The 25,695-nt window shown below is 38.8% G+C and overlaps 1 protein-coding gene and 1 long non-coding RNA gene across 4 annotated transcripts in view; one reads left to right on the top strand and one right to left on the bottom strand.

Moving 5' to 3' along the window:
* Positions 1 to 25,695, top strand: part of mib1 (MIB E3 ubiquitin protein ligase 1) — a 74,751-nt gene that overhangs the window by 25,964 nt on the left and 23,092 nt on the right. For all 3 annotated transcript variants that reach the window (XM_082173946.1, XM_082173948.1, XM_082173947.1), the window contains exons 10-12: positions 2,415 to 2,522; positions 8,469 to 8,666; positions 10,256 to 10,407. In XM_082173946.1, the coding sequence (XP_082030072.1) occupies positions 2,415 to 2,522; positions 8,469 to 8,666; positions 10,256 to 10,407 (458 nt within the window). The remainder of the gene's footprint in view (positions 1 to 2,414; positions 2,523 to 8,468; positions 8,667 to 10,255; positions 10,408 to 25,695) is intronic.
* LOC309501869 lies at positions 15,736 to 24,058 on the bottom strand. Its single transcript, XR_014207017.1, has 2 exons — positions 20,236 to 24,058; positions 15,736 to 20,037 (listed from the first exon to the last, which is right to left on the bottom strand). It is a non-coding gene; the product is annotated as an uncharacterized lncRNA (long non-coding RNA).

Raw genomic sequence — 25,695 nt, forward strand, 5'->3', positions numbered from 1 at the left:
AGTGCAAGTCAGAATTAAGAAACCTATGCAGCACGTCGTTTTTTGAGAGAGCAACATACTTCTCGTTTGTAGTGGGACCATTTTCTTTGAACACTGCACCTTCAGTTTTCACTGAAATCTCACAGATCAGATCAAACGCACAGTCAAAGAATGAGGGCTGCTCTTATATGTATGAGGTTTCCTTTGCTCTTTTTGGGAACTCCTATGAGCCTGAAACTAAACGAGTACCTAACGTGCTGAAAGTATTCAACAGCAGTTTGTATGAAGACATGGACCACATTAATTGCTTTAAATGAGACTGAACATAACAATCAAGCAAATTTACTCTGAATGGAAGTGTGTGCTTTCTCTTGTGCCATCTGTACATACTCCTAAAACCATGGTTTCATGGTTCATGAACTGTTGAAGAGCGTTGCTTGTGTGCATTTTAAAGTGAAAATCAATTGACCACTTTCCTGAAATGTCTCAAAGCACTTGGTCTCACCACAATAATAATGGGGAAGTCTAATCACCACGATAATAATATGATTGTGCCAAAGATTGCACAGCATGTTGATTACAGGGAAATAAGGGGGATGTTAATTTGAGTTTGGTTTGGAAAACTGAGACTAGACACTAGATTGCAGTCCACGATGAACATGTGTGAAGGCAATGATCCTTGAAATGTTTTGTAGTTTTAGCAGGATTCCCATGGTCTTTGAAGACTTGAAATGTGAGGGAATTTTAAAATTGTGACTTCCAGGTCTTGGAATATATATTATATTATTTATTATTTATATGTGACCATGGACCACAAAACCAGTCACATGGAGCAATTTTATGAAATTGAGATTTATACATCACACGAAAGCTGAATAAATAAGCTTTCAATTGATGTATAGTTTGTTAGGATAGGACAATATTTGGCTGAGATACAACTATTTGAAAATCTGGAATCTGAGAGTACAAAAAAAATCGAAACATTGAGAAAATCTCCTTTAAAGTTGTCCATTTATGTTCACGATTGTGCTGCATTCACTCACAAAAATAAATGTTTTATATATTTACGGTAGGAAATTTACTAAATATCTTCATGGAACATGATCTTTACTTAATATCCTAATGATTTTTGGCATAAAAGAAAAATCTATAATTTTGACCCATACAATGTATTGTTGGCTATTGCCACAAATATACCCGTGCGACTTATGACTGGTTTTGTGGTCCAGGGTCACATATATTTATATACACACAGAGTATACATTACCAGTCAAAAGTTTTGGATCTTTAAGATTTTTAATGTTTTTAAAAGAAGTCTCTTCTGCTCACCAAGGCTGCATTTATTAGATAAAAAAATAAAATAAATACAGTAATATTGTGAAATATTATTACAATTTAAAACAGCTGTTTTCTGTGTGAATATATGTATATAGTAAAGTGTAATTTATTTGAATTTGAATTTTCAGCATCATTACTCCAGTCTTCAGTGTCACATGATCCTTCAGAAATCATTCAAATATGATGATTTGATACTCAAGAAACATTTCTGATTATCAATGCTGAGTAAGAATGTTTATAAAAAAATTGGGGGAAATAAATAAAAGAAATCAATACTTGTATTCATCAAGGATGAGTTAAACTGATCAAAAGTTACAGTAAAGACATTTCAAATGTTAGAAAATATTCTATTTAAAATACATGCTGTTCTTTTGAACTTTCTATTCATCAAAGAATCCTAAAAAAATTAAAAATTGTTCACAACTGTTTTCAACATTGATGATAATAATAATAGTAATGAATGTTTTTTTGAGTATCAAATCATCATATTAGAATGATTTCTGAAGGATCATGTGACACTGAAGACTGGAGTAATGATGCTGAAAATTCAGCTTTGATCACAGGAATAAATTACATTTTAAAATATATTTAAATAGAAAACATTTATTTTAAATTGACATATTTAACAATATTACTGTTTTTTTGTTGTTGGTATTTTTAATCAAATAAACTCAGCCTTGGTGAGCAGAAGAGACTTCTTTTAAAAACATTAAAAAAAACTTTTGAACGGCAGTGTACATCAATCTTTCCTCTCACATTGTTTGGTTTATGTTGGTGCCACGGCTGGCTCTGTCCTCTACCGCCCCTCACTCGAGTAATTGCTTTGAGCAGAGGGAGGGATGGGTAGGGAAGTCAGATTGGCTTGGGTGACTGGCCAAATGATATGCTCGGCAGGACAAGACATGTCCTGCAAATACACCAGGGGCTCCAGTATTAATATGCATGCCTTTGCACACTTGTTTTGCTTACCGCAATGCAGATGACAATTAGACTCTCATGTAAACACTCACACACATGAGCCCACATACACCTTTTTAAAGAATGACACAAAGATGCATATTGCACGATGTGATCAGACGTGTCGCTTTTGTTCCCAGGTGAACGGTCAGTGCGCAGGACACACCGCCATGCAGGCAGCCAGCCAAAATGGACATGTGGACGTCCTCAAACTGCTGCTGAAACATAATGTGGACCTGGAGGCTGAGGTTTGTACTTGCCTCTTCCTTTATCCGGCTCCTGAATCACCTCTGCTTCTCTGTTGCCTGATTTTTTTTTTTTTTTCTCTAAAGATGATTGCATTTAGAACAACAGGCCGAATATGCTGCCATTTGACTGCTTACATTAACCCACTTAGATCTTGCTTTTCATAGTTCAAACACCTTTAAGCAGAAGTTCTTGTCAAAAGTCGACCTCATGGAGCTAGTTGAAGGTGCAGTAAGAGATTACTGAGAAACACTCTAGGGATTTGAGATCAACCCAATCAGACACGCCCCTCTCTTCATTGCTCCGCCCCCAAAATGCAGAACCGCCCCCAATTAATTTAATACCATTTTCTTTTTAGAGCTGCTTTACAGTCGAGTGGAACTGTTTCTGTTGTCACTGTAAAGCTGATTTGAAACGATCTGTATTGTATAAACGCGATAAAGATAAACGTGACTTGACTTGGCCTCCCACAATCCACTTTTACAGCGTTTCTCAGAAATCACTTACTGCACCTTTAACCAGCATATAGAAATACCACTTCTTCTGGCAGTGTGACTTGTTGGATTGAGTGAAATGTGTCCTCGTGTGTCTGTTTAATGTGCTAAGATAAATGTTAAATACTGTTTCGGCATTATAGCCACAAAATAAATGTTAAAATACTGACCTATCCCTGCTTAATACAGGGTGGCCGCGGGTCCTTAAAAAGTCTTAAAATGTCTTAAATTCAGATTCGATAGGTCTTAAATATTTCTGGTCACGTTACCGCTAAAATTTCTCCAGTCTGACGGACCTAATATCCGTCAAATAACCAGTGAAGCATCGAATCGCGAGAATGATTCAGATTTGATTACATAAACAGCTATTGATAATGATAATGTAAGCTTTTTCTGGTAACGCTGTTGAGGCTCGCGCTGCTTGTCTCTGTGATAGATTTTATAGGAAGAAATCAAAACAAATGAGCATAACGGCAAACATAAAAAAACTCCCAGAAGAAACATACTGAGGTAAAAATTCAAAATGTTGAGTTTTTTATTTATTTATAACATGTGATATAGTTAAGTAACATACCATGACGGGAGCTATTTTGCTGAATATTCTCACGATTGCAAATGTTACATTGATTTTAGTTCAATAAACAAATAGTGACAGGGCTCGAATTTCGGCGCGGGATTGCACATAATTTTAATCATTCCCGCAGGTCTCCCACTTATAATGTGGGAAATTCCCGCAAACATTGATTCACTTTAGCCTGTAGGTTGTATTGGTAAATTAATCCACACAGATTATAAAATCAAATCAGTCATTTTAAAACTGTCTGCGAGACGCAATTTCACAAACAGCGTGAGTGATTCAGCGGTGCTGCGTCTTCTATCAGCTCGTTAAGCGCTGCAGGCGGCGATAACACACTCTCGCGTTTCGGTAGTCGGTCGGGATAGAGACAAGAGCGTATTTAGGCCACGCCCACACCCAGGGGGAAAACAATCAAACCGTCTCCATTGACTTTGCATTGCGAGAGGCTGCCTCCTTGTCATTTCTTGCTTCTAACAAAAGACAGACAAATGCCTAAAAACTGCTGTGTGACAAGGTGTACAGCAAACAAGCTAAAAAACCCAGAAATACATTTTTATTAGCTCTCGACCTCAAAAAACGAGTGTTTAGTACATAAAAGTGGATACAGGCAGTTGAGACAGAGCGTCACGTGTCTCATTACTCTGAGAACTAACGTACGCCCGCCGGAGGAGACTGTAATCGGCAACACAGGATAGTTTATCTTACAGAAATATAATATATAAAATATTTGACTCACCAGTGACCAAATGTTTAACTTACTGCACACGTAGTGTATTTTTAGTGCATACTGAGTGTCAGGATCCCACAATTTACCCATTCGTTCCAGCCTGTATCCACTTTTATGTCCTCAAACGCTCGTTTTTTGGGGTCGACAGCTTATGAAAAATTATTTCTGGGTTTCTTAGCTTGTTTGCTGTACACCTTGTCACATAGCAGCTTTTAGGCATTATTCTGTATTTTGTTAGAAGCAAGAAATGACAAGGAGGCAGCCTCTCGCAATGCAAAGTCAATGGAGACAGTTGGTTTGTTTTCCCCCTTGGTGGGCGTGGTCTTCAGATTATGACGCGTTGCGCTCTGTCTCTATAGACGGATTTGTCACTTGCATAATCGGGCCAGCATTGCATCATGAGTAACTAAAGTTTACCATTTTGAAACTATTCAGTACTTGCGCGCTGTCTGACTCTGAGAGATGTTTTTTTTTTCTCTGCACACATACATAGAGTAAAGCCGCCTCACACACAGCTCGTGGGTAACAAAAGTTATTTTTCGTGGATTTTATCGCTGTAACAGTCAAAAACATGCGAAAATTGTCAATTTCGGTCTTGGTGAATATCCTCTAAACACAGTCGGTTATGTCTTAAATAAGCATAAATCGCACGTGACCGTATAATGAAAACCGGATCCGTGCACTAGCTCTTAAGCCTGGAACACACCAAGCCGACGCAGACGAACTAGCGCTGATGAAAGCCGACTGTGTTGTCGCCTCGCGTCGGGGTAAAAAGCTGCACTTGAACACACCGAGAGAACTACAGCCGACTGTCAGCTAGAATGCGCGTTCTGCGCCTGCGTGTAAATGAGACAGCTGTCTATTTCTGCAGATATATTCGTCTATATTCGTCATTCAAAAAGGGAAACCGGCGCTGCCGGCTGCAGTTACACAAACCGTAAACAAAGCAGTGCGTGCTTACCGTTTTGAATATCAATCCTGCTAAACACTGTCTTTATTCCACTCCTCTCGTGTTAATATTGAAATATTCGCCAAGGAATACTCAGATAAGATGACATATCATTAGAACAGCCTTCTATCTGTACCGTTTTGACTTTGCCCGCATTTTTGCTATTATTCTCGTGCACTGACTCGGTCACTAAGCTGAACAGCCAATCAGAGTTCCCTCTTTCACCGACGGCCCGACGCCGATTCAACATGTCGAATCGGCCGTTACAAAGCCGACGAGGACCAATTTCAGCCGACGGTGCGGAACACACTGAGAAGATTTAGTCGGCCGACGCACGGAAACTGCCCGACGGCCGACCGTCGGCTTGGTGTGTTCCAGGCTTTAAAGGGACAGCAGCCATATGTGTCTGTCATTCATTTGGTTGTCAAAACAACAAAACATAGCTTTAATTTTAAGGAATCAGGATTAATAGCCTAAGTATTTAATTTAGTCAGGACTAAAATACTACCCAGTGTTATTTTACATTTGATTAGCCTACTTTATTCAGTCTCTGTAGTATTTCTGAATACTAGTGTTAGACCTAAGCAAAAAACTTTTCTCTTTATTTCTATTTATTGGTATCTTTATTCTATTGTATTTATTTGTGCTACTTTTTTCAATTTAATTCAAAGTTTAATTCAAGCTTCCTTGAGTTGTGTAAATTCTTAAGACCAAAATTACCCCATTGTAAAAATGCAATGAGTGAGCATACATTTAGGCGAGATAGGCTACATGTAATAATAAAAAAAAAAGTCTAAACTCCCCCCTCAAATTAAAAATCCCCCCCCATTTTCCAAAATGAAATTCAGGCCCTGAGTGAATATTAAATTATTTCAATTACTTAGGTTAAATATTACATATACGCATGTAATATAATGTGTATTTCCATCACAGGTTTGGTCTTAAATTTCATTCAAAGTGGCATTAAAAAGTCTTAAATTTATATCTGTAGACACCCTGTTAATATAGAGACAGCTTTATAATAAGCCATTTGTCGGTTGATTCCCCTGGAAAGTGTAGACACTATGTCTCTATTAAAAGATGACTATTTTTTGCATCGCATGCAAGTATCGCAAACATGCATCATAATAGAAATCAATTCTGCTGTTTAACAGTTTCTCATATTTCTTTTTCTGTATATAGTTATATAAAGGCTAATATCTTCTACAGATGAACCTTGCTCTGTAGGAAAAAAAAAAAGAACACACATACACACACAGACACACACACACACACACACACACACACAGACACAGGATGATATTCAGAGAGCAGCGTTTTAACTGAGTGTCTATTTACACTAAGTATAAATATAAATAGTGTCTATTTGCACTAAGTGTAAATAGCCTGTCTTGTTGGCAAATGTTATTTACACTAACTCCACCCACCAATGCCTGGTTGGGCAAAGGCACACAACCACTCGACGTCTGCTGTGGCGTAGGGTGTATGGCATGTGGAAGTAGCTTTTGACTCGATCGACCCAAGTTCAAATCCGCCTTTTGCCGAACTCGCTCTTCTTCCTTTTCCCGTCACATATCAGATCAGAAAGGCATGTATTTTCAATAGAAATTAAGAAAATTTTTTGAAAAGTGGTAATAAAGTGCCTAAAAAGTGTTTAATAATAGGGTTTATGGGGTAGGGTTAGGGGTAGGTGTTGGGAAGGTTTTATTATCCCAATAAGACGATAATTTAATTATTTACATGAATAATCATTTACACTGTTATTATTGCATCCTGTTAATGTACAACAGTACTGAGGTGCAAATAGTATCTGCCACTATTTATATAGCATCTAACAACTATTTGCACTTACTGCAAAGAACTGCTACTTTTATATAGTGTAAATTAGCATATCGCAAAGAAAAATGGTAATATTGTCACTTAGTGCAAAAAGCCGTTGACGCGTTTTACAATTAACTTGCACTGATGAAATTAAGTTTCAGGCTCACATTATTGTAATAGGAATGCTAAGTGAAATAAGTCTGTTTATATTTAAATAGACAATTACTTCAGAGGCATATTGAGAGAGTTACTGAACCTCGATTCCCGTGTTATGAGGATCGGTTAACGTTAGCATGCAGTCAGCACATCTACTGTTTGATTATGTGCAGGGAGGGAAAAATACAGGACACTGGGACACACTAACATTGTTATTCAAGCCACGTGAAGGGTTCTCCGCTCACAATCAAGCCCCAATATTTATTTCCCGGTGATGTTTCAGGAGCAGAAAAGATCATACATGCTGCTGTGAATGCTGTTAGCTTTGATGCAAACTTCCACAAATCACTTTATCCCCCGTTTCACTGGTTTTGTTTGGTTGTCTGTTATGAATTGTGAGTGGCAGCAAATTATATATATTTTTTTAAATCTCATGAAGGTGTAAATTAATATTATATTTATATTGCCAAATATTTTTTTTTTTTTTTTTTAATATACACATTTTATATGATTAACAGCTATACACGAGCAAGGCACCCTGTTCAAATTCTGTAAAGTCATTCAATGATGTCACTTATATGATTTAAACATTGGGGGGTTGTGCTCTCATTTAAACCAGTGTTATTTTAGTATTATTTATGTACTTTATTTTGTATGAGCTTATATTTATTTATTTATTTTGTTTTAATTTAGTTCTTTTTAGTAATTTTGTGCTTTTGTCATTTTTAAAATTAAAATTAATGTTTATTTCAGTTTTAGTTTACACATTTAACTTAAACTTATTTAACTTGAATTTATTTATTAAAGGCAGTTGCAAAGGAAACATTTCTAATATTAGTTAGAATTATTCATATTTTTAGTTAAACATAACAATAACAACACTGAGGTTAACTTTTACTGGCTGAATGTTAAGAAATCCTAAAGTCTTTATAGGATGTTTTATGGTTTAAAGGATGTTTGTTTTTCTGTTAGTTTCACATTTGAATTCTTGCATCCAGTGTAGAAAAGAAGTTTATTAGTTGTAATTTATGGCTGCAAATCACTTTTAACCTCAAATAAATTAGCCAGAAGATTTGCATCATTATAAGGCGGTTGCTTCAGTAATGATTGTGTGTTCCTCAGCGTTTTTCCTGTTCTAGGCCAGTTCTAGTTGTGAAGGCTTTAGAGTCAGACGCTGGTGTTTAAATGGGGATGCTGACAGTGATTGATGCGTGACTCTTTCAGGATAAGGATGGAGACCGAGCTGTCCATCACGCATCCTTCGGGGACGAGGGCTCGGTCATTGAGGTTCTGCAGCGAGGCGGGGCCGACCTGAACGCCAGAAACAAACGCAGACAGACACCCCTGCACATCGCTGTCAACAAGGGCCACCTGCAGGTGGTGAAGACTTTACTTGACTTCGGCTGCCACCCCAGTCTGCAGGTGAACTATCTGTCCAAGTATTTTTAGCCCCTGGTGTCTCAGTACCTCTCAGTTTAGAGAGTGAACTCTCTTCCTTGCTTCGTCTTTCTGTGACGCTTTCAGTCTCATCATTTGAGCTAAAGCTGATAGTTAGTCAGTAGCTTCTTGTAGTGTTTGTACACTATTGGTCAAAAGTTTAATATACAACTTTTGACCAATATTGTAGAAAAATGTTTATGTTACAAAAATCCAGAATTTGTATCTTTTACAAATCTTAATCTTGTATATTTATATTTGTAGGAAAAAAAAAAATCTGGATTTGTAACATTAAATTGAATTAAATTAAATTGATCACAGTAAAGACAATAAAAAGAAAATGAAGAGTTCAGATGCAAAAGCCTCTAAGTGCCATCTGAAATTTTCTTGAAGAATTATCATTTTTATAAAGCTTGTATATTTAAGTTAAGTAATTTCACTTAAATGACAATTAATAGGTAATTTGCATTGCCATTTAAGTGAAATTATTGAACTTCAATATACGAGCTTGATAAAAATGATCGTTCTAGAAGAAAATTTCAGATGGCACTTAGAGGCTTTTGCATCTGAACTCTTCAAATATACTTTTTTTAATCTTACGCCAGTACACCAGACTTTTAAATTGTAGTATATTATGGTTTCCACAAAAAATATTAAACATCAAAGACTGTTTCAAAATGGATAATAAAAATAGATGTTTTGTAAGCACTAAGCACCAAATTCAACATTTGATTTCCGTGGGATCATGTGACAGTGACACTGAAGACTGGAGTAATGATGCTGAAAATTCAATTCCATTTTAGAAATAAATTACATTTTTAAATACATTGAAATGGAAAACTTTTAAATTGTCGTATTATTTCACAATATTTTTTTTTACTGTATTTTGATAGGCGACTACTTTCAAAAACACACAAAAAATATATGATTGATCATTTATATTTGATAAAGGCCATTGGCAGATTTTGGACAATAGTTCAGTAATACTTATTGGCCGATGCTGAAAATCTCAAAATATCAGCCAGTTATAGGCTGATATTTGCCTATAACTGATTGCAGCAATGACATTTTGGCTTGATTTATATTGGTTCATATCTTTTATATTTTGTAGAAAGTTCAGTAAATATTGTCGTCTCAGAAATTAGTCTTTTTCAGTTTTAGCTCCCAGTAAAATATATATTTTTTTTTTTTTCCATAAGCTATTGCCTAAATTTTAAGACGGTTATTTGATTAGTATGCTGTTTATACTGCAGACTAGACAAATAGATGGTGCTTTCCCAGGTGATTAACACTGCGGCACTTTAGACATTTTTTTTCCTCTATTCAGCAGTGAAACAATATATTGCAGATTTACCATGATTCAGCGCTGCTTCGTTGCCTGCATTTCAAAAGCTTAGGAAATGCCGTCACACTAAACATTGCAATGGGATGCCAGCATTTATGATTATGTTAGCATTTCTGTGGTCATCACGCTGCATCACAGCCTCTTTTATTCTCTGTCTGTCAGTAAAGAGACTGAAATGAACCTGCTAGGCATTATATTAGCGTGTGTAACTTGAGGCTGCCTCCTACAGGACTCAGAGGGAGACACGCCGTTGCATGATGCCATCAGCAAGAAGAGGGATGACATGCTCTCTGTGCTCCTGGAAGCAGGTGCAGACGTCACCATTACCAACAATAACGGCTTCAACGCGCTTCACCACGCGGCTCTGCGAGGGAACCCCAGGTATGGCTTCAGATGCTGCATAACTGAAATTGGGCTTCTGGTTTGTGAGAATTACACTGCTCTGAATTTATTCAATGGTTTCAGCTCATATCTGGGGCCTGTACTGGTCTAATTTGAGACGTGTGAACGCAAAATAAATCATTTCATCTTTACTGCAGCACATTTACCATTGTAGTTTCACAAGTGGTGATGCCCACTCACATACAAACTACAGTAGGATCGCTATTTTCATAGAAGCTGTAGAGGATTCTGTGCAGAATGTGTTGGATTTAAGACACTACTGTCATCCTCCTCCTCTTTAACACACATTTCTCTTGATATCAGCCTGAATGTCCAGATCAAGCAGTCAGAATATGCCTCATGGTTGTTTTAACTCTTTTCATGCATGTTGTTTCCTGGATCAGTGGCAAACTTCTGCACTTTTTTTCTTACTTTTTTCATGGAATGGTAGAGTAATTCCTTCTGGGTGGAATTTCAAACTTGTTGAAGGTCTTTGAGCTGCAAATGTAGCTTTTTTTATATACATAATAGGCTATTCCTGATTTGAGAACAAAAAAATGCACGTTAGAGTTTTAAGATGGTTATTTATATCTTATGCTTTAGTGTGCTAAACATTTCGATTTTTAAACATTCCTTCTGCAAATATTCCAATTAGGGCTGTCACAATTCCTCGATAAAAAAAATAAAAAAAATTACAAAATTCCTCCATTGCAATTTAACCTTATCAGTTAACCAGCAAAATACCGGAAGTGGCACAAATCGCGATGAACAACAGTTCGCATATTTCAAAAAAGTTGAAACCCTCCCTCTGAGTTTGCATGTTTTGATGTTCTTGGTTAAGAAATGACAGTGGCTAAAGCATTTCTGTCATGAAGAAGTGGATGTTTGAATTAAATGTTGTTTGGCCAATATTAAACAAGGATTTGATAATGCTGTAAAGTGTAACAACAAACCGTTGGCGCCCTCTGCTAGCATTGGTTATAATATGTAATGTACTTAAGTTGGTTAACCCAAAAGTGAGATTTCCTATTGATACACTAAAGAAAATGATATAAATAACCATTTAAAAAATATTATTGTGAAGCGTCTAATCTAGTAATAAGACTTAGTAGAATGAGAAAAAGTAGCACATAAGCTCAGTGTATATAGTATTATAGTAATTAATTAAGGATTGATTTGGTGCATCTTTGTGCAGTACAAAATTGTTGCACAGTTCAGTTACAGATCCCTCAGTGAAATGATCAATCTTGACTTCAATCTCCCAATGGCAACATGGGGATCCTTTTTTATTGACTGTGCGGATGAAGAACTGCCCCGGGTTAGTATTTATGGCTCGCTCGTACAGTAGAGCCTTGCTTAGGAGCAGAACCTGTCCCTTCACCATCAGAAAGTCCTAGAGATATATAGCTCTCCTCCAGCTCACCATTTACTTCTATTTCTTGCATGATCTCCCACCGCTGCGGTCTTCTCTGAGCAGCACTCTTTCTTGTGCCAAAGCTACTTCTAGTCCAACCCTGGAGAATAGACCTATGCATGCATTTACTAGGTCTGAAGACTTTTAGTTAAACTCTGCTTTAAAATATTACATTTTCTTAATTTAATCCACATGCATTTCTTAGGACTTGTCTAACTGGAGACATTTGTGCATGTAGTAGTAATAATAATAATCATCATTATTTTAATTAATTCAAAGACAATTTTTACATGAGATGCAATATTATTATATTTATCCTGCAATTCAGTATTGTCCACTCTTTAATAATATTCCTGTTAATATTTGAAGTAACCCAGTAAATATTTAAAACCAGTAGGTAGCAGCCTGTCTCCTCTTGCACCATTTTAACCAGCTGTTGAATTTAATCACAGAAACCTGTCAACGCAGGGAAAACTCTTTTTCATCCGTGCATGTTCTCCTAAAGCCTTTAACACACTGATGTACATCCATCGCTGCTTTCTCAATTGTTTTAGCCTCGGTGAAAGGTAAAGTACAGTCATAACCTTAAAAATAGGAATTTTAAACACCCAGACACAAACTTGTTGGACTGTCACACACTGTCATGCTATGTGCACTTTATTATTTAAATTCATACTTAATTAGACATAACTCTTTTTATAAGACACAAGGCTTTTTCAATGTAGTATTTTTTTTATTTAAATTCTTATTGAATATTCATTGAGCAATCCCCATATCTCTATACATTGTGAGTTTGCACCCTGGGGGTGTCGTAAGTGTTCATAAATGAGTTTGTTTTTTCCTCCTCCTCGTGTGTTTATGACAGTCCCAGGCTGAGAGCAGGACTGGTTCCTCTCAGTGACTCTCTGGATGGCTGCTGGAAGGCAGTTGTGCTCCAGCACTGTAAACAGTACAGTTAATAGCCCATGACTCATAACACAGTCCACAAACAGGCCATCCAGAGGCAGCCACTGCATAAGCCCCTATTACTACTGTACAAATGGGCCAACCTGGTTGTTCACCGCCGCATGGAGTCCCACCCTCAAATGCTGCCTCTATTACAGCTGTTTAGTTCGAGCCTTAGCCAATCGTCCCATCTAATGCTGCCAGTGGAGCCCGGTGTGATAGGAACTGGATTTGGCACTAATGAAAATGATTGATCAATGAGGCGTTTTATATGTCTGTAGAGAAAATGTAGAATATGAAAGCCAGTGATCAGCACAGATTATTATAGGTGTTTGTGCTTCTGCTGTTGCCACATTGTCAGGTGCATTTTCCATTTTCTGCTTCGTTTTGAGCCAATCATTGGATTTATTTATAGAGATCTGGGTCATAGTTTGTCTTTTTCGTCTTACGGTAGTTAACAAAAAAATGTAATTTATTTTTCTGACTGCAATTTTTAATTAAAAGTCACATTTATTTTTCCTAATACTTATTATACATGCAGTTTTGGGGTCAATGACAGGGCTTTTTTATTAATTTTTTTTATTTTTTATTAATTTTTATTATAAAAAAATTCATAAAAATGCCATATATACATACAATGACTTTATATGTATCTTATCTCTCTATTGTGATAGTTACTCATACGATTTGGGTCATATCGCCCACCCCTAGTTGTGTTAAATAATCATGATTACAATATTGACCAAAATAATTGATTATGATATTTTGTCATAATTAAGCAGCCCTACCCGGTGGTTTTCCTCCACAATAAAAGCTCTGTGCTTTAACATTTGAAAGCAAAGAAATTAAGACAGCCATAATTTATTAGTATTGTAATTTTACTGTTATTCTTTAAATAAAATAATACTTTTTATTAATTATTATTATTATTAGGTTTGTGTTTTCCTTCTATTTTTGTCCTTTTTTGACCACATGCCTAAGAATAAAATTATTGAGAAAGAAAACCATAATTAGTTTAAGGCATAATCTTGTATTATTATTATTTTGGGGGGGAAAAACTGCTTTACTTACTGACATTTTTACTGACTCATCATTACTGACAAAAAAAATAATACATAGCAAGGTCAAAGTCTTAGGGGTGGCTGATAATACCAGTAGAAATTTGTCAACCGGTAGAGATTTTGGACTATCGTCTCTTGCTTACGCTCACGTGACGTTGCTGTGCTGCATGAAAGCTTATTGTTTGCATGCGTTTTTAAGCATTGCGGGTTAAAAACAGGTGATTTTTAAACCGTTGATGCTCATTTAGCAGTGAAAGATGTATATGCACGCTCTCTGAGAGACTGTTTCTCAGCGCTGTGAACTGAACAGAGTGCTTTTTGCCACCTAATTGGGCCTGAACAGTTAAATACACATACCTATCAAAGTGACCATGTGTTTGCAAGTAAACAGAAAGTGAATGTAAATGCTGGAGTACTTACTCCGTGCAGTCGCATCCAAATTGACCTGCTGTCATTTATTAATGCTAATCAAACAACATCAAAATAGAGAAAATCTCTCTTTGCTCTTGACGGAATCACTTTAATAAGAATAGATCTATATTTAATTTAAACTGTAAAGTCTATACATTGATTTTTATACGTTTGATTATACATTTTATGCAATATTTCTAATGCTTGAAGTTTAAGTAGGTCTATTTAATTTGTCTTTGCTCTGTTGTAGTTTGTTTTCTTAGCTTTTTCTTTATCACTGTTTACTTGTCTTCTTCAGTAAGCTTGAGAGGTTGTTTAGGCTAGTATTATTTTTTTTAATTATATTGAAAATGGTGATAAGAAATATATTTCAATGCTATCATATTTTTTATATAATTAAAACCTTATTTAAAGCAAAAATAACTATCGTAATATATATCGTTGTTGTGAAATAAAATTACTCCTATTGTGATTATTAGATTTTGGTCATATCACCCACCCCTAGTGCGACTCATTTATAGATGTGAATTAATCATTCATATACTTTTGAAAAATATATTTAAAAACCTATTTTTAGCTACACCACATTGTTAGCATCTTTACATTTAAATGGTAGAATCGTTTTTAAAAACAGGAAACCAACATGAACTTGACATTAGTTTTACACTAGATTTAAAAAAGAAGAAGATTGAATTCACCATTTATTGTGGCCACTTATTTATTTTGTCATTGACCCTTTTATGAGCTCATTTCATTTGTCTCACTCAGGATTTAAGATTAATACAAGAATAAAAGCCAAGAGGTGATTTTAAAAAATCCTACAAGAAATACTGACCAGTTACAGCACTTAAAACATACATCATTACATATAAATTTTGACCTAAAATCATGATGTTGAAAGAATTTTTTATTTTATTTCTTAACTACCTCTGTATATAATGGTTATGGATGGAGGTGCAGAGCAGGTTCAGCATGACATGGTGGCAGATCAGCGTAATTATGGGTGAAATTATGATGCAGCGTTGCCATCCATGTGACTGAGGGAAGGATGCTGCTCTGATGCAGAGGAGAGGGAGGTTCACACCGCATGCCTGCGCTGCGTCAGTGTGCCAGGGGGCCATAATTGGTGGACTCTCTCTGTGTATGATTTGTGTGTACAACCCCCCACACTTAGAATCATCTGGTTTTCATCCCCACTCCCGTCTGCAGGCAGAGAAGGGTTACCGAGAAGCACGCAGGCGACCGTTCCCGCATGTGTCGCAGTGAGCATGTGCTGCAACTGCTCTCCTCCCCACTCCCTTGACTTTCTTTTCTTATGTGGATGTCAGTCCTCTGCTTAGCCCAACTTTACACCCAATTGCGTCACTGTACCTTCTTTTCATAACTTGTCTTTGCCTGCTCTCTAATGGTGACTGACGCAGTTATATTTTAACCCACTCTTTAAAAACACAAACTTGTAAAACCAATGCTTGTAAAATTTTATTCTTAAAAAAAAAAAAAAAAAATTGAAAGAATTGTTCAGCTTGTAGAAAAGGCAGTCATAATACATTGTATTAACGTTTATTAAAAGAAACTTTTTCACTGAAATTATTTAATGAACTATATCATCTTGGTTTCCTGCGGAAGCAAAAAAAGGCAGGATAGAAACAATTCATGTTGTCATCAAAGCATAGCTACAGCTGGTTGAAGGGGACCAAATCCATTGAAGAGGTGATTTGGTTCCATTTTACCAGCTTTAGCAAAGCATTGTGGTTTGCTGTTAATGAGACTGATAAGAATCAGCTTATGTGACCCTGTTTTATGACCTTAAGCAGTTAAACTTTGTGAAACATGACAAGCAATGTCGCATGGGCTCATTTCAGACTGTTTCTCTATACTTATCGAATAATACATTTCACTGCACTCCAGAGGTTTTCTTTCTCATTATTAAAAAAAAAAAAAGGAGAGAAGTGTGCTCAGTGAAAAAGATAATAATCCATCATGGTGCACTCAAATCGAGTGTCCGCGAGTCTTGTAGCAATAACAGCTGCTGATGGATTAAGCCTGCCGAGGGCAGAGTGTCGCTTGGGCGATCAAGATGTCAGCATGTGCTGCTTTTTGTAGTTGTCACTTTCTAAAATTTGAAAAGATTCAGTCATACTCTGCTACATTGCTGGGCTAATTTGCCTACTTAATCCAATAAAGGAGTGTGGTGGGAGCGCCTCTGAGACTGCTCGTGTGGTAATGCTGAAATGACTAACACAGATATTTGTACCACATGTCAGTCACAATCCGAGGCAGAAGCAACTCCACCAGACAATTCGGTGACGCACAAGCCAAAGCGTTGTTTTATAACACGCAGTTGACTGTCCATCAGCTTTGAGGTGGCCAAAAAGCCTTTAGCTCCTTAGCAGGTGGCCATCTGAGAGTGTAAGCAAGGGGTCATTGCTGCTCAATATGGCGCTCATTAAACCGGGGTCAGTAAAGTGCTATTTACTCCACAGATCCCCCTCCCTGCATTACACAGACACTTGCTTGCGGCATTCTGGACAAAGTTCGGCCCCTAAATACACTGGCCATAAGAGGGCAAAAGCCAGGGATAGCAGCTGAACATTTGATAATGTCAGCATCTGCTGTGCATGTCACTCAGGCTGGGGTTGAGGGCGAGAAAGAGGGAACACAGCCATACGACTGACAGGAGCGAACCATACAGCAAGCGGTGCACAAAAATGGAAAGAGCACAGCCCTACAGAGGACAGACGGGAGTGTCTGACATTCAGAAAAATGGGCCACAAGCTCTCAGTCATGACCAAAAACCCTTACTGTATCTTTGCACACAATGCGTCCATTACATTTTTCTTGGCCTGTAACGTGAATGAGTGGGAGGTTTAAGACGGAAGGGTTTATCGGACAAGAAATTGCAGGTGCGCTCTGACCTTAGTCATCACCACGAACCAAATATTACCTCAATAGAAAGATGACCTGGTGCACAGCCAAATGCTTGGAGCAGGTTAGAAGCATTCAAACCCTTAAGTACAACTGTCCTTGATTACCTTATTCCCTCACACAACTGTTTTCATCACCTGTTGATCAGCTTTAAAGTTCAGCATTGTGTAATACCTTTGTTCTACTCGGACATTCATTCTACTCTGTTCACAGTGATTGCTATTGTAACCTGCTGCACACCAATAGACCAAAAAATGAAAGAAAACATGCTTGGATGTCCTCTTCTGAAGGCCTCGGTCTACATTTTGTAAAGGACAATTGGAATCAGCTGACAGGCAGACCCCCTCTGATCCTGCATTGTCACTTTTCCATGCTCTAATCTGACTACTCTGTGGTCCAGCAAAGCATTTGGCAAGCCTAGCAAACATGAACAATGGGGGCAGGGACGGGTGGCAGGGTGAAACAGACCACTGTACTATCCCGCAATGTAAGAGAAGCTTCCTTTTAATAGCTGAGCGCTGCTCACCTTTATGGAACTGTTACCTCAGTAGCTTCCTTGTAGCAAGATTACATTTTCAAGATTAAAAAAAGTGAAGTTGTCCCAAACTTACCCTTTCTAGACAAGTTTGAAACGATTAAGGTATTAATGGTTCTGGCGTATGCCGCTCCTGCAGTACAAGATCTTGGTTGCAGCTGGCCACAATTCATAGCCTTAAATGCCGCAAACTCCAATAATGAAAGGAGCTCCTGTTCCTATGGCGATGTCTCAGGCCGTCATTGGATCTTTTAGGTTGCAGTGATTGAACCTATTCTGTCACCAAGAAAGTGGGCCCTACAAACCATTATTTTAATATTTGTCTACCTGCAGCATTCCAGACTAAACGATCTAGCATGTCAATTGCTGAATTGGGGAGGGGTGGTGTGGATTGCTGGTGAAGTCACTAAAAGAACAGCGACTTCTCTCAGAATCCACTGCTGTAGTAAGTTTCTGCACCCCAGTTACAAAATTCCTCACACTGTCTCCATGTACCAAAATTCAGTGATGCAGAGAATCATGGCAGAGTTTATAAACTGAGGATCAGTGCCTGACCAAGAATACATACTTCTTTACATTCCATAGTTGTTATATGTTCATATGGGCACATAAAGAAGTATGTACACCAAGTAGGCAGCCCCCGACACAGCTGAGTTTCCTTACCTTCTCTGATTTGATGTTTGGTTAGCGCAGCCCTTATATAAACCAAACGCATGTTTAATCACCGTCGGTAGATAACCATTCTGCAGAATGCAATGGTTAGCATTATACATAAGGTCACTTTCACAGTTTCTTTAAGTCATGCTTTCTTTTGCCCCATCCCAATACTGTGTTACCAATATGCATTACACATATTGGGGTTCACACAGTATTGTATCTTCTGTTGACCTTGGCTGTCCTCTGAGAGTGTGGGGTATCCGTAGGGAAGTTGGAAAAGAACAGTGCCATTGGTTTCTTTTGGAAAAAAAAGTTCTTTTTCTGTAATTGGTAAAAGTGTTTTGTTGAAAAATAAGGTAAAGTGTCCTCTTCCATCCTTGTAGCCTGGATGTTTTTTGTTGTCCAGGAAAGTTCAAAAGACATTAAAAAAATAAATGAAAAAAGTTGCATTTCTAATGTAACACTGTCCTCAACACAGTATGTATCTCCTTTCTGCCTTTTTCTGTCTGGTTGTCCGTTCTTTAACCACATTCTCAGTTGTATGTCAGACTGGTTGCTGAGGTCCAAAAATGAGGTTGATCCAAGTGGAACAGGAAGCTATTGTGAGCAGGATTTGGGCTTTAGCCACACAGACCAGGCCAGAGGTCACATGCAAGAGCTAATGCCCACTCAGCAATAGTGATTTGGAACTAGTGTGCTGATTCTTCTTTCCTTTTTCTTTTTTCTTCTCTTTTTAACCTTTTCTTTTCTTTCCTGCAACCCCCCACCCTCCATACCTTTTTTCCCTGAGTTGACCTGGGTCTATTTGTTCTAGAAGCTTCTCTAGAGCTCTAATTCTATGTGCTAGAGATCAATAACTGTTTGCATGGCAGCATGAAATGTTCAGTAGCTCTCTAATGAATCTTTGCTCTAGCTCCACACATTCCACAAGTCAACACCGCCCTGTCTCATCCCCCTCCTCTCAGGAGCCTATCCAATACCAGGCCAAAAGGAGAGGCGCATGGGTGGAAATATAACAGAACACTTAGACGGGCTATTCTGAGCACGGGTGGAAATCCTGGGTGAGTTTGGTGCTTGACGGGGTTAGATATGATGGCTAGGTATGGCTGGACTCTTGTGGCGCCACAGTGTTAGTAAAGATTTAGGGATGAGTGTGTTGAGAGGGGGAGATGGCACTGCAGCATTACAGCCCTGCCCCTGCCTAATGATTGGAAAGCATGCAGAGAGAAATTGGGTTACTACCCTTGGTGTTGTGGGTTCACTCACTGACACACATATCAGCAGCCCTCCCCAGAGAATTAATATGCCAGCACATCTGTTTTTTCATCAAACCGATTCACCCCCCACCTGGCCTGAAACTTGCATCTCACCGTGACACCAATGTCCCTTCATGGCTGGCGTACGCCTGTCCCCCTGTAGTTACAGAAGTCTTGAATCACCAAACATGGTTCCAGTTATTAGAGCTGACCAGTTGAAAAATGAGTGTTGGCGAAGTGTGTAACCATCCCGACAGTCGTATTCCATACGAAAGTGCCTCAAAGTGAAAAGATCCCAGATAAATGCTGCATGTTTCACGAGCAGTGAGTTTCAGTTACTGAGTCCATCTTTTAGATGTCTTCTGTGCTGCAGCCACGAGGAGGTAATGAACCAGAGAGTGCTGTGCTGCAGCAGCCTGACCAGCACTAGAAAAGCAAGAGACACGGAGAGAGTGAGGTAGGGCACGAGAGCAAACGAGTGAGCAAGTGACAGTATTCTAGCGAGCAAGCAAAGCAAATCCATGCAGAGGACAGCAACTTTCCCCCCGTTCCACCTACACCTGACTGTCGGGCTGTTTCACACATCCCTGCCGTTTTGCTTGTGAAGGGGGGGGTAGCACTTACGTTTCCTGCTATGTGTGGTGTTCCCAGAGAAGTAGTTTTTCCTCATGCTGCTGCAGAGCTGTAAATTCCACTCCCTCTCACCGACCACGGCTGACCGGCCACGCGCTTCACCCCCAGTGCATCCGAAACGGAGAAGAAAAAGCAGAGACGCCAGTGCGGACCAGCCGGCATGGGGGGCGAACTCCCGTCCGGAGGGAGGAAGGCACATGGAGCATATATTACCTGTCAGCTCAGTTTCCTCTGCTTTCTGCTCCTCCCTCTTTCTTCTCTTCTGTGTGTGAAGAGCCATAATGACCTCGGGAGTTCTCCAGCTGCTGCAGCCATCGCATGCTTGACTCGCTGATTCAGCTTCTCTGACGGGGGGTTGGGGAGGGAGGGAAGGGGGGGGTACTGAACGTGTGTTGTGGAGAAGAAACAAGAGTGGTAAAGCGGGAGGGGTGGAGCCGGGTGAAGAAAGCATACTCACGGCTTACATTTAGGCAGGGAATAGACATCATGCTGACACGAGGAGCTGTCGTTGCTGCTCTAAAAACGGACAGAAAAAAACTGCAGCACTTTCACCCCCTCCTCCCTCCCATCTCTAGCATGTGCATTCTCAATGAATTCTGTGAAGATGTGCATGACTGCTGGAGCTCTCTCTAGCGCTTTAGTGTTTTGGCTAGTTTATTTCTGCTCTACATTTTGAAACGGCAGTTTTATACTCAAGCCACTGCCTTCTATAATTCCTTTTTTTCATTTCCATAAGCAAATTTATAAAGTGGAAAAGTAGCTGTTCTAATTTGGAAACAAATGTACATCAACAATCCACCAAGTACGCAGATTGTTGCCTCTGTGAAGCTTGCAGATACCTTTTTTTTTTTTTTTTCTAAACCATTTTACCCTTTTCTTGGTTAACCTTATCTAAGGTGACTAGAGGTGATTATGTTGCTTTCAGAAACTCTCCATGATGTTCTTGAAGGTGAACGAAGAGCCGCTAGTCACAAAAGGAGCCAGCTGTTGCACCTTGAAGATCAAAATCATTAGCGCTTTTTACCATGGGAAGTGTTTGAAAACCAGCTCCTCTTTAGTATCTTGTTCATCTCCCTGTGACCATATTTAGTCAACCAGTGCAAAAAAGAACCCCCCTCCTTGCACCGAGGCAGCTGTCCCCCTACAAGCTCTGGGAAGTATCCCGTCCAGCGTTCCACCTATCGATTGTGCATTCAGCAAGGCAAGTAGCTAGCCTGCGTTAGCGCAGCACTGGTTTGCTGGCCTGCTATTCGCTGTGTTATTTTTAGTAGCACCAAATAAAGTGGTCTCTCATGGTTCCACTTATGTTTCCCTCACTCCTTTCCCCTCCCCTGCTTTTCTAACACCCAGCCTCTCCACCCCTTACTCTCTCCATCTAAACACTTCGTACTCTCGGTTCTCTTTTAAATAGTGCCGGAACATGCTGCATATGGTAGATCTTGCCTCTCCTCGACACTATACTTAGTAACATACGCAGTTCGGTGTGAGATAAGATACGTTACGTTTATGAAAAGTCTATAGAGTACTAGAGTGTAATTTGGATCAAACCTGTTACAGTGTTTCAAAGTACCCTAGCTTATCTGCAGCTGTTGAACCTGTATTGAGCATATGATTTATCTTGGTTCTGGGACATGCCAGGATTATCCCATTATTTAGTGTGATGTCTCTGTTAAATAATTTAAATCTTTAGTTGTAAATTGTCCTGAGGCTTCTCCTCTCCCACCTTCCATAGCTTACAGCAGTGTTGGGCAAGTCTTTGAGGATAAGAGTTTTTAACATTTCAGTAAATCACTAAAAACATATAAAAAGTAAAAAAAAAACACATCAATCCTCAAGATTGTATAATGCTTGCAGAACATTTTCTTAATCAAGTCTTTTTTTTCAATTATGAAATACTATTCAATTAATTCACAGTCTGACGTATTGGCATTCAAATGCTGTCTGTATTTATGGGTGTTATGGAAATTGACTATTTGCCAGGTGTAATGCACTCAGAGTAATGCATCAGCTTGAGGCCGAACCCTCAGCCAAACAGCACAATTGAAAAAGACAAAATTTATAGTTCATGGGACTGCTTGCAGCAAGGGAACCACAAATTCAAGAAAATTTAAAAACATCACCCAAAATCTGGGACCTCAAAAAAATCAATCTTCAAAGAAAGTCACCCCTCATTGAAATGTCAAAAGAAAACACGGGAGGTTTAGCTTAAGGGGCTGTTTACACGACACCGTTTTCAGCTGTAAACGTAAAACTTTTTAGGCGTTTTTTGGCTGTTTGTTTACATGACAAGAGCATTTTGTGTGGATGAAATCACAAACTTTTCAAAGCGGTTTTCAAAGTGCAAGTTTTTGAAAGTGGTCTCCGTGTAAACAGTAAAAACGTGAATCTGTGAAAACAATGACGTCATGCACATGCGTCTTAAATGATCTGTCTTAAGTGTATCATCGCCATCTAATGGCCTGGCAGCAGAATACGGCGTTTTTAGTCGTTTTCGCGGATCCGTGTGAATGGGGAATTGACAATGGTATCGTCTATACACGGAAAACTCAAAGAAAAAAACTTCAGGTTTAAGCATTTTGTTGTTGTGTAAACATACCCTAAGTTTCAATAGTGAGAGGTTGACAAGCTTTGCGGTGACAAACATAAGGATGAAAACCTAGGACTGCCTAGTCAATAGTCAAGTCAATAGTCTCTTGAGTTAAATTCCACTCACTCTGGGATACAGGAAGCATACTATGCATATACTGTATAAATGTGTGCCATCTAGTTTCCTCCTTTCAGTCATAAATTGTGAAAATTTTGTTGAATAGGTTATCGATCAGAGAAAGCAGGGCGACTAATTGATGGCTTCTTGAATTCTATTTCTCATCTGCAGTTTAAGACAAATTGTTCTACATTGAACAGTGGCGGAAATACTACTGTGCCTGTGTCCATTGTAGAGATCCTGGTTCAACCTTCTGGATTACAGTTCAAGTGGTTGTGAAAATGTAGATTCATTAATTGAGTGAATCTCATAAAATTTCTTGCTCATATTTTCCCCTAGTTAAGCCTATTTATTTAGGAAAGGTGGCCTAAATAAGTTGTTGAACTAAAGTCAGTCATTTTAAATGCTAGATTTAAATTTAGACTTCACAACACTGTAAAGGCCCGTACACACCGGGACGAATTTCGCGCGCGATATTCGACCGACGTTTAACGCCTCGTGACTAAACAAAGGGCGCCAATGTGAGTGTGCACACCGACGCGAAAAACGCCACGCGTAAAAGCGTAATTTTTTTTAAAAACGCCTCGGGTTCGTTTTTTTTGGTTTGACGCGCCGCGTCAAAAACTATCCGACCAATGAGATTGGCGCTTTTGCTCACGTGTCTGGAGCTTCTGAAGTTACAGTAAAACACAACTTGGGGGCGCTCAAACACAAAACGGTCTTGCCGAGCACACATACGTAACAGCGAAGAAGATATACGCCAAGTAGCGTCTACACTGCCCATAGACACTGCCGGGAAGAAATGACGAGGAAGATGAAAGGCAAGATGAATGTAGAGCTGCTGGTCTCGTTGGTGTCGGAATCAAGAACTATATGACAAACGCGACAGCGACTACAAAAATCTTGTTAAAAGAGAACTGTTATGGAGTGGCAGAGTATATACTGTTATGGAGTGGTATTGTATTTCTGTTTTACATTAAGCGCCATCTAATGTCAGGGAATGAATTTGCATGTTCACTCGGCTCATCGTCAGCGAAAATCGCTTGGGTGTGAACAAAAAATGCGTTGAAAAACGCTGGCGAATAACGCGCGCCGATATTCGTCCCGGTGTGTACGTAAGGTACAGTATAAAAAAAGTGTATTCATTTTAAGTTTTTCTAAAAATTGCATTTATAATTGAGAACATTGAGAAATTTGAATTTTTTTGTTTGTTTAACCCATTAAAATCGAATGTATAAAGCCATACTGGAATTTTTGATGTGTGCTTACATTTGCCATAGTTCACTTCAAATGCTGCACAGCTAAGATTTCCAGCCACGATCTGAGAACTTTGACTCAGCTTCACTCTGACAGTCAGAGCTTTGACCGGATGCACCACCCATGGGTAATTCTCTGTAGTTTTGAAAGCTGTCCCCGGAAGTGCTGAGATCAGGTACCTCTGTAGCAAGAGATCTCATCAATCACACTATTACCTGACAGGTTGAATGGTGATAAGTATTGAGTTGAGCAGGGCTTTTAATTACTATGGGCCTTGGAGTCTGCACAAAAAGACAAATTACTTTTCTAATGTTATTTGTCGGATTAATTTTGGCACAGCTTTTAAGTCTAGATGCGACTGATGCGACAGACCTGTTTGATTTCTTATTTGGCATTGTAAAGAAACTAAAAGGTAGGCGGATGAGTCAAAACATTTGGTTTTATTCGTTCAGGATCAAAGACACCCTCACTTCGCTGTATCATCTTCTGCCTAAACACGCCTTCCATATTCAGTGTACTTAAAACACTATCCTCCACCCTGTTTTTTTTCTCTCTCTCTCTCTCTCCCTCGTTCCTCCAGTCCTTTAAGCATTCCATCATGGAGTGGGTAAAGCTGCTGAGCGGCAGACGGCATAAAAGTGATTTATGGAGGGCCGACCTGAGTGCTGTTGGGGGGAAAGCCTGTGGCAGCCGGTCTCTCGGCTCCTCACCATTGTTCCACTCAGCCCCACTGCGGCTGTACCACTGATCTCTCAGCTCCAAACCCCCCTACACGTTTACTGTAAGACCCAACAGTAGAGTAACAGCACAGTATGAGCAACATTTGGTCTGAGAATATTGCAAACAGAGTTACCAGTTTATTTTCTCTTAAATGTACTTTTTTTTTTTAAGGTGAATCAATTGAGCAAGTACAAAAGAAAATCGTTGGATCTAATAGCCTCATTAGCACTGCTTTGGGCGAACAGAGTTCGAATCCTGCTTCTTTCCCACTCTTTCTCTCGCACTTTGCTTTCTCTGCTCTCTCTGAATGTCCTATCCAATAAAGGCAAAAAGCCAGACGGCGGAAAGCTTATGATAAAGATTCATAATTTAAACTGTTGGGTTGGATTTTGCAGGAAATGTCAGTTTCACATCATTGGGTTTTATTTTTATTTATTTTTTTATTCGTGGTTACGTCACATCCGTAAACAAAGAGAAAGTCGAAGAAAGCGGAAAACAACAGAAACTACCTACAGTCAAACCAAAAATTATTCAGACACCAGATATATTTTTTTACTAGTGGGTGCAGGACACTATAGTTAATTTAAGTGAGGATAGCAAAATAAAGTAAACTGACATATTATACCCAAAAATTCTTCATAAAGTGGACTACCAGTAAAATTTATAAAAATTTGGAACCAAAAATTATTCAGACACTTTGACCTGACCATGTTTTGCTTGTGTTTTTTTCTTTAATTGCTAATGCGACCTTTTTAACACCACAGACTGAA

This window comes from Leuciscus leuciscus, assembly GCF_965113295.1.
Source record: "Leuciscus leuciscus genome assembly, chromosome: 6".
Classification (NCBI taxonomy): Eukaryota; Metazoa; Chordata; class Actinopteri; order Cypriniformes; family Leuciscidae; genus Leuciscus; species Leuciscus leuciscus.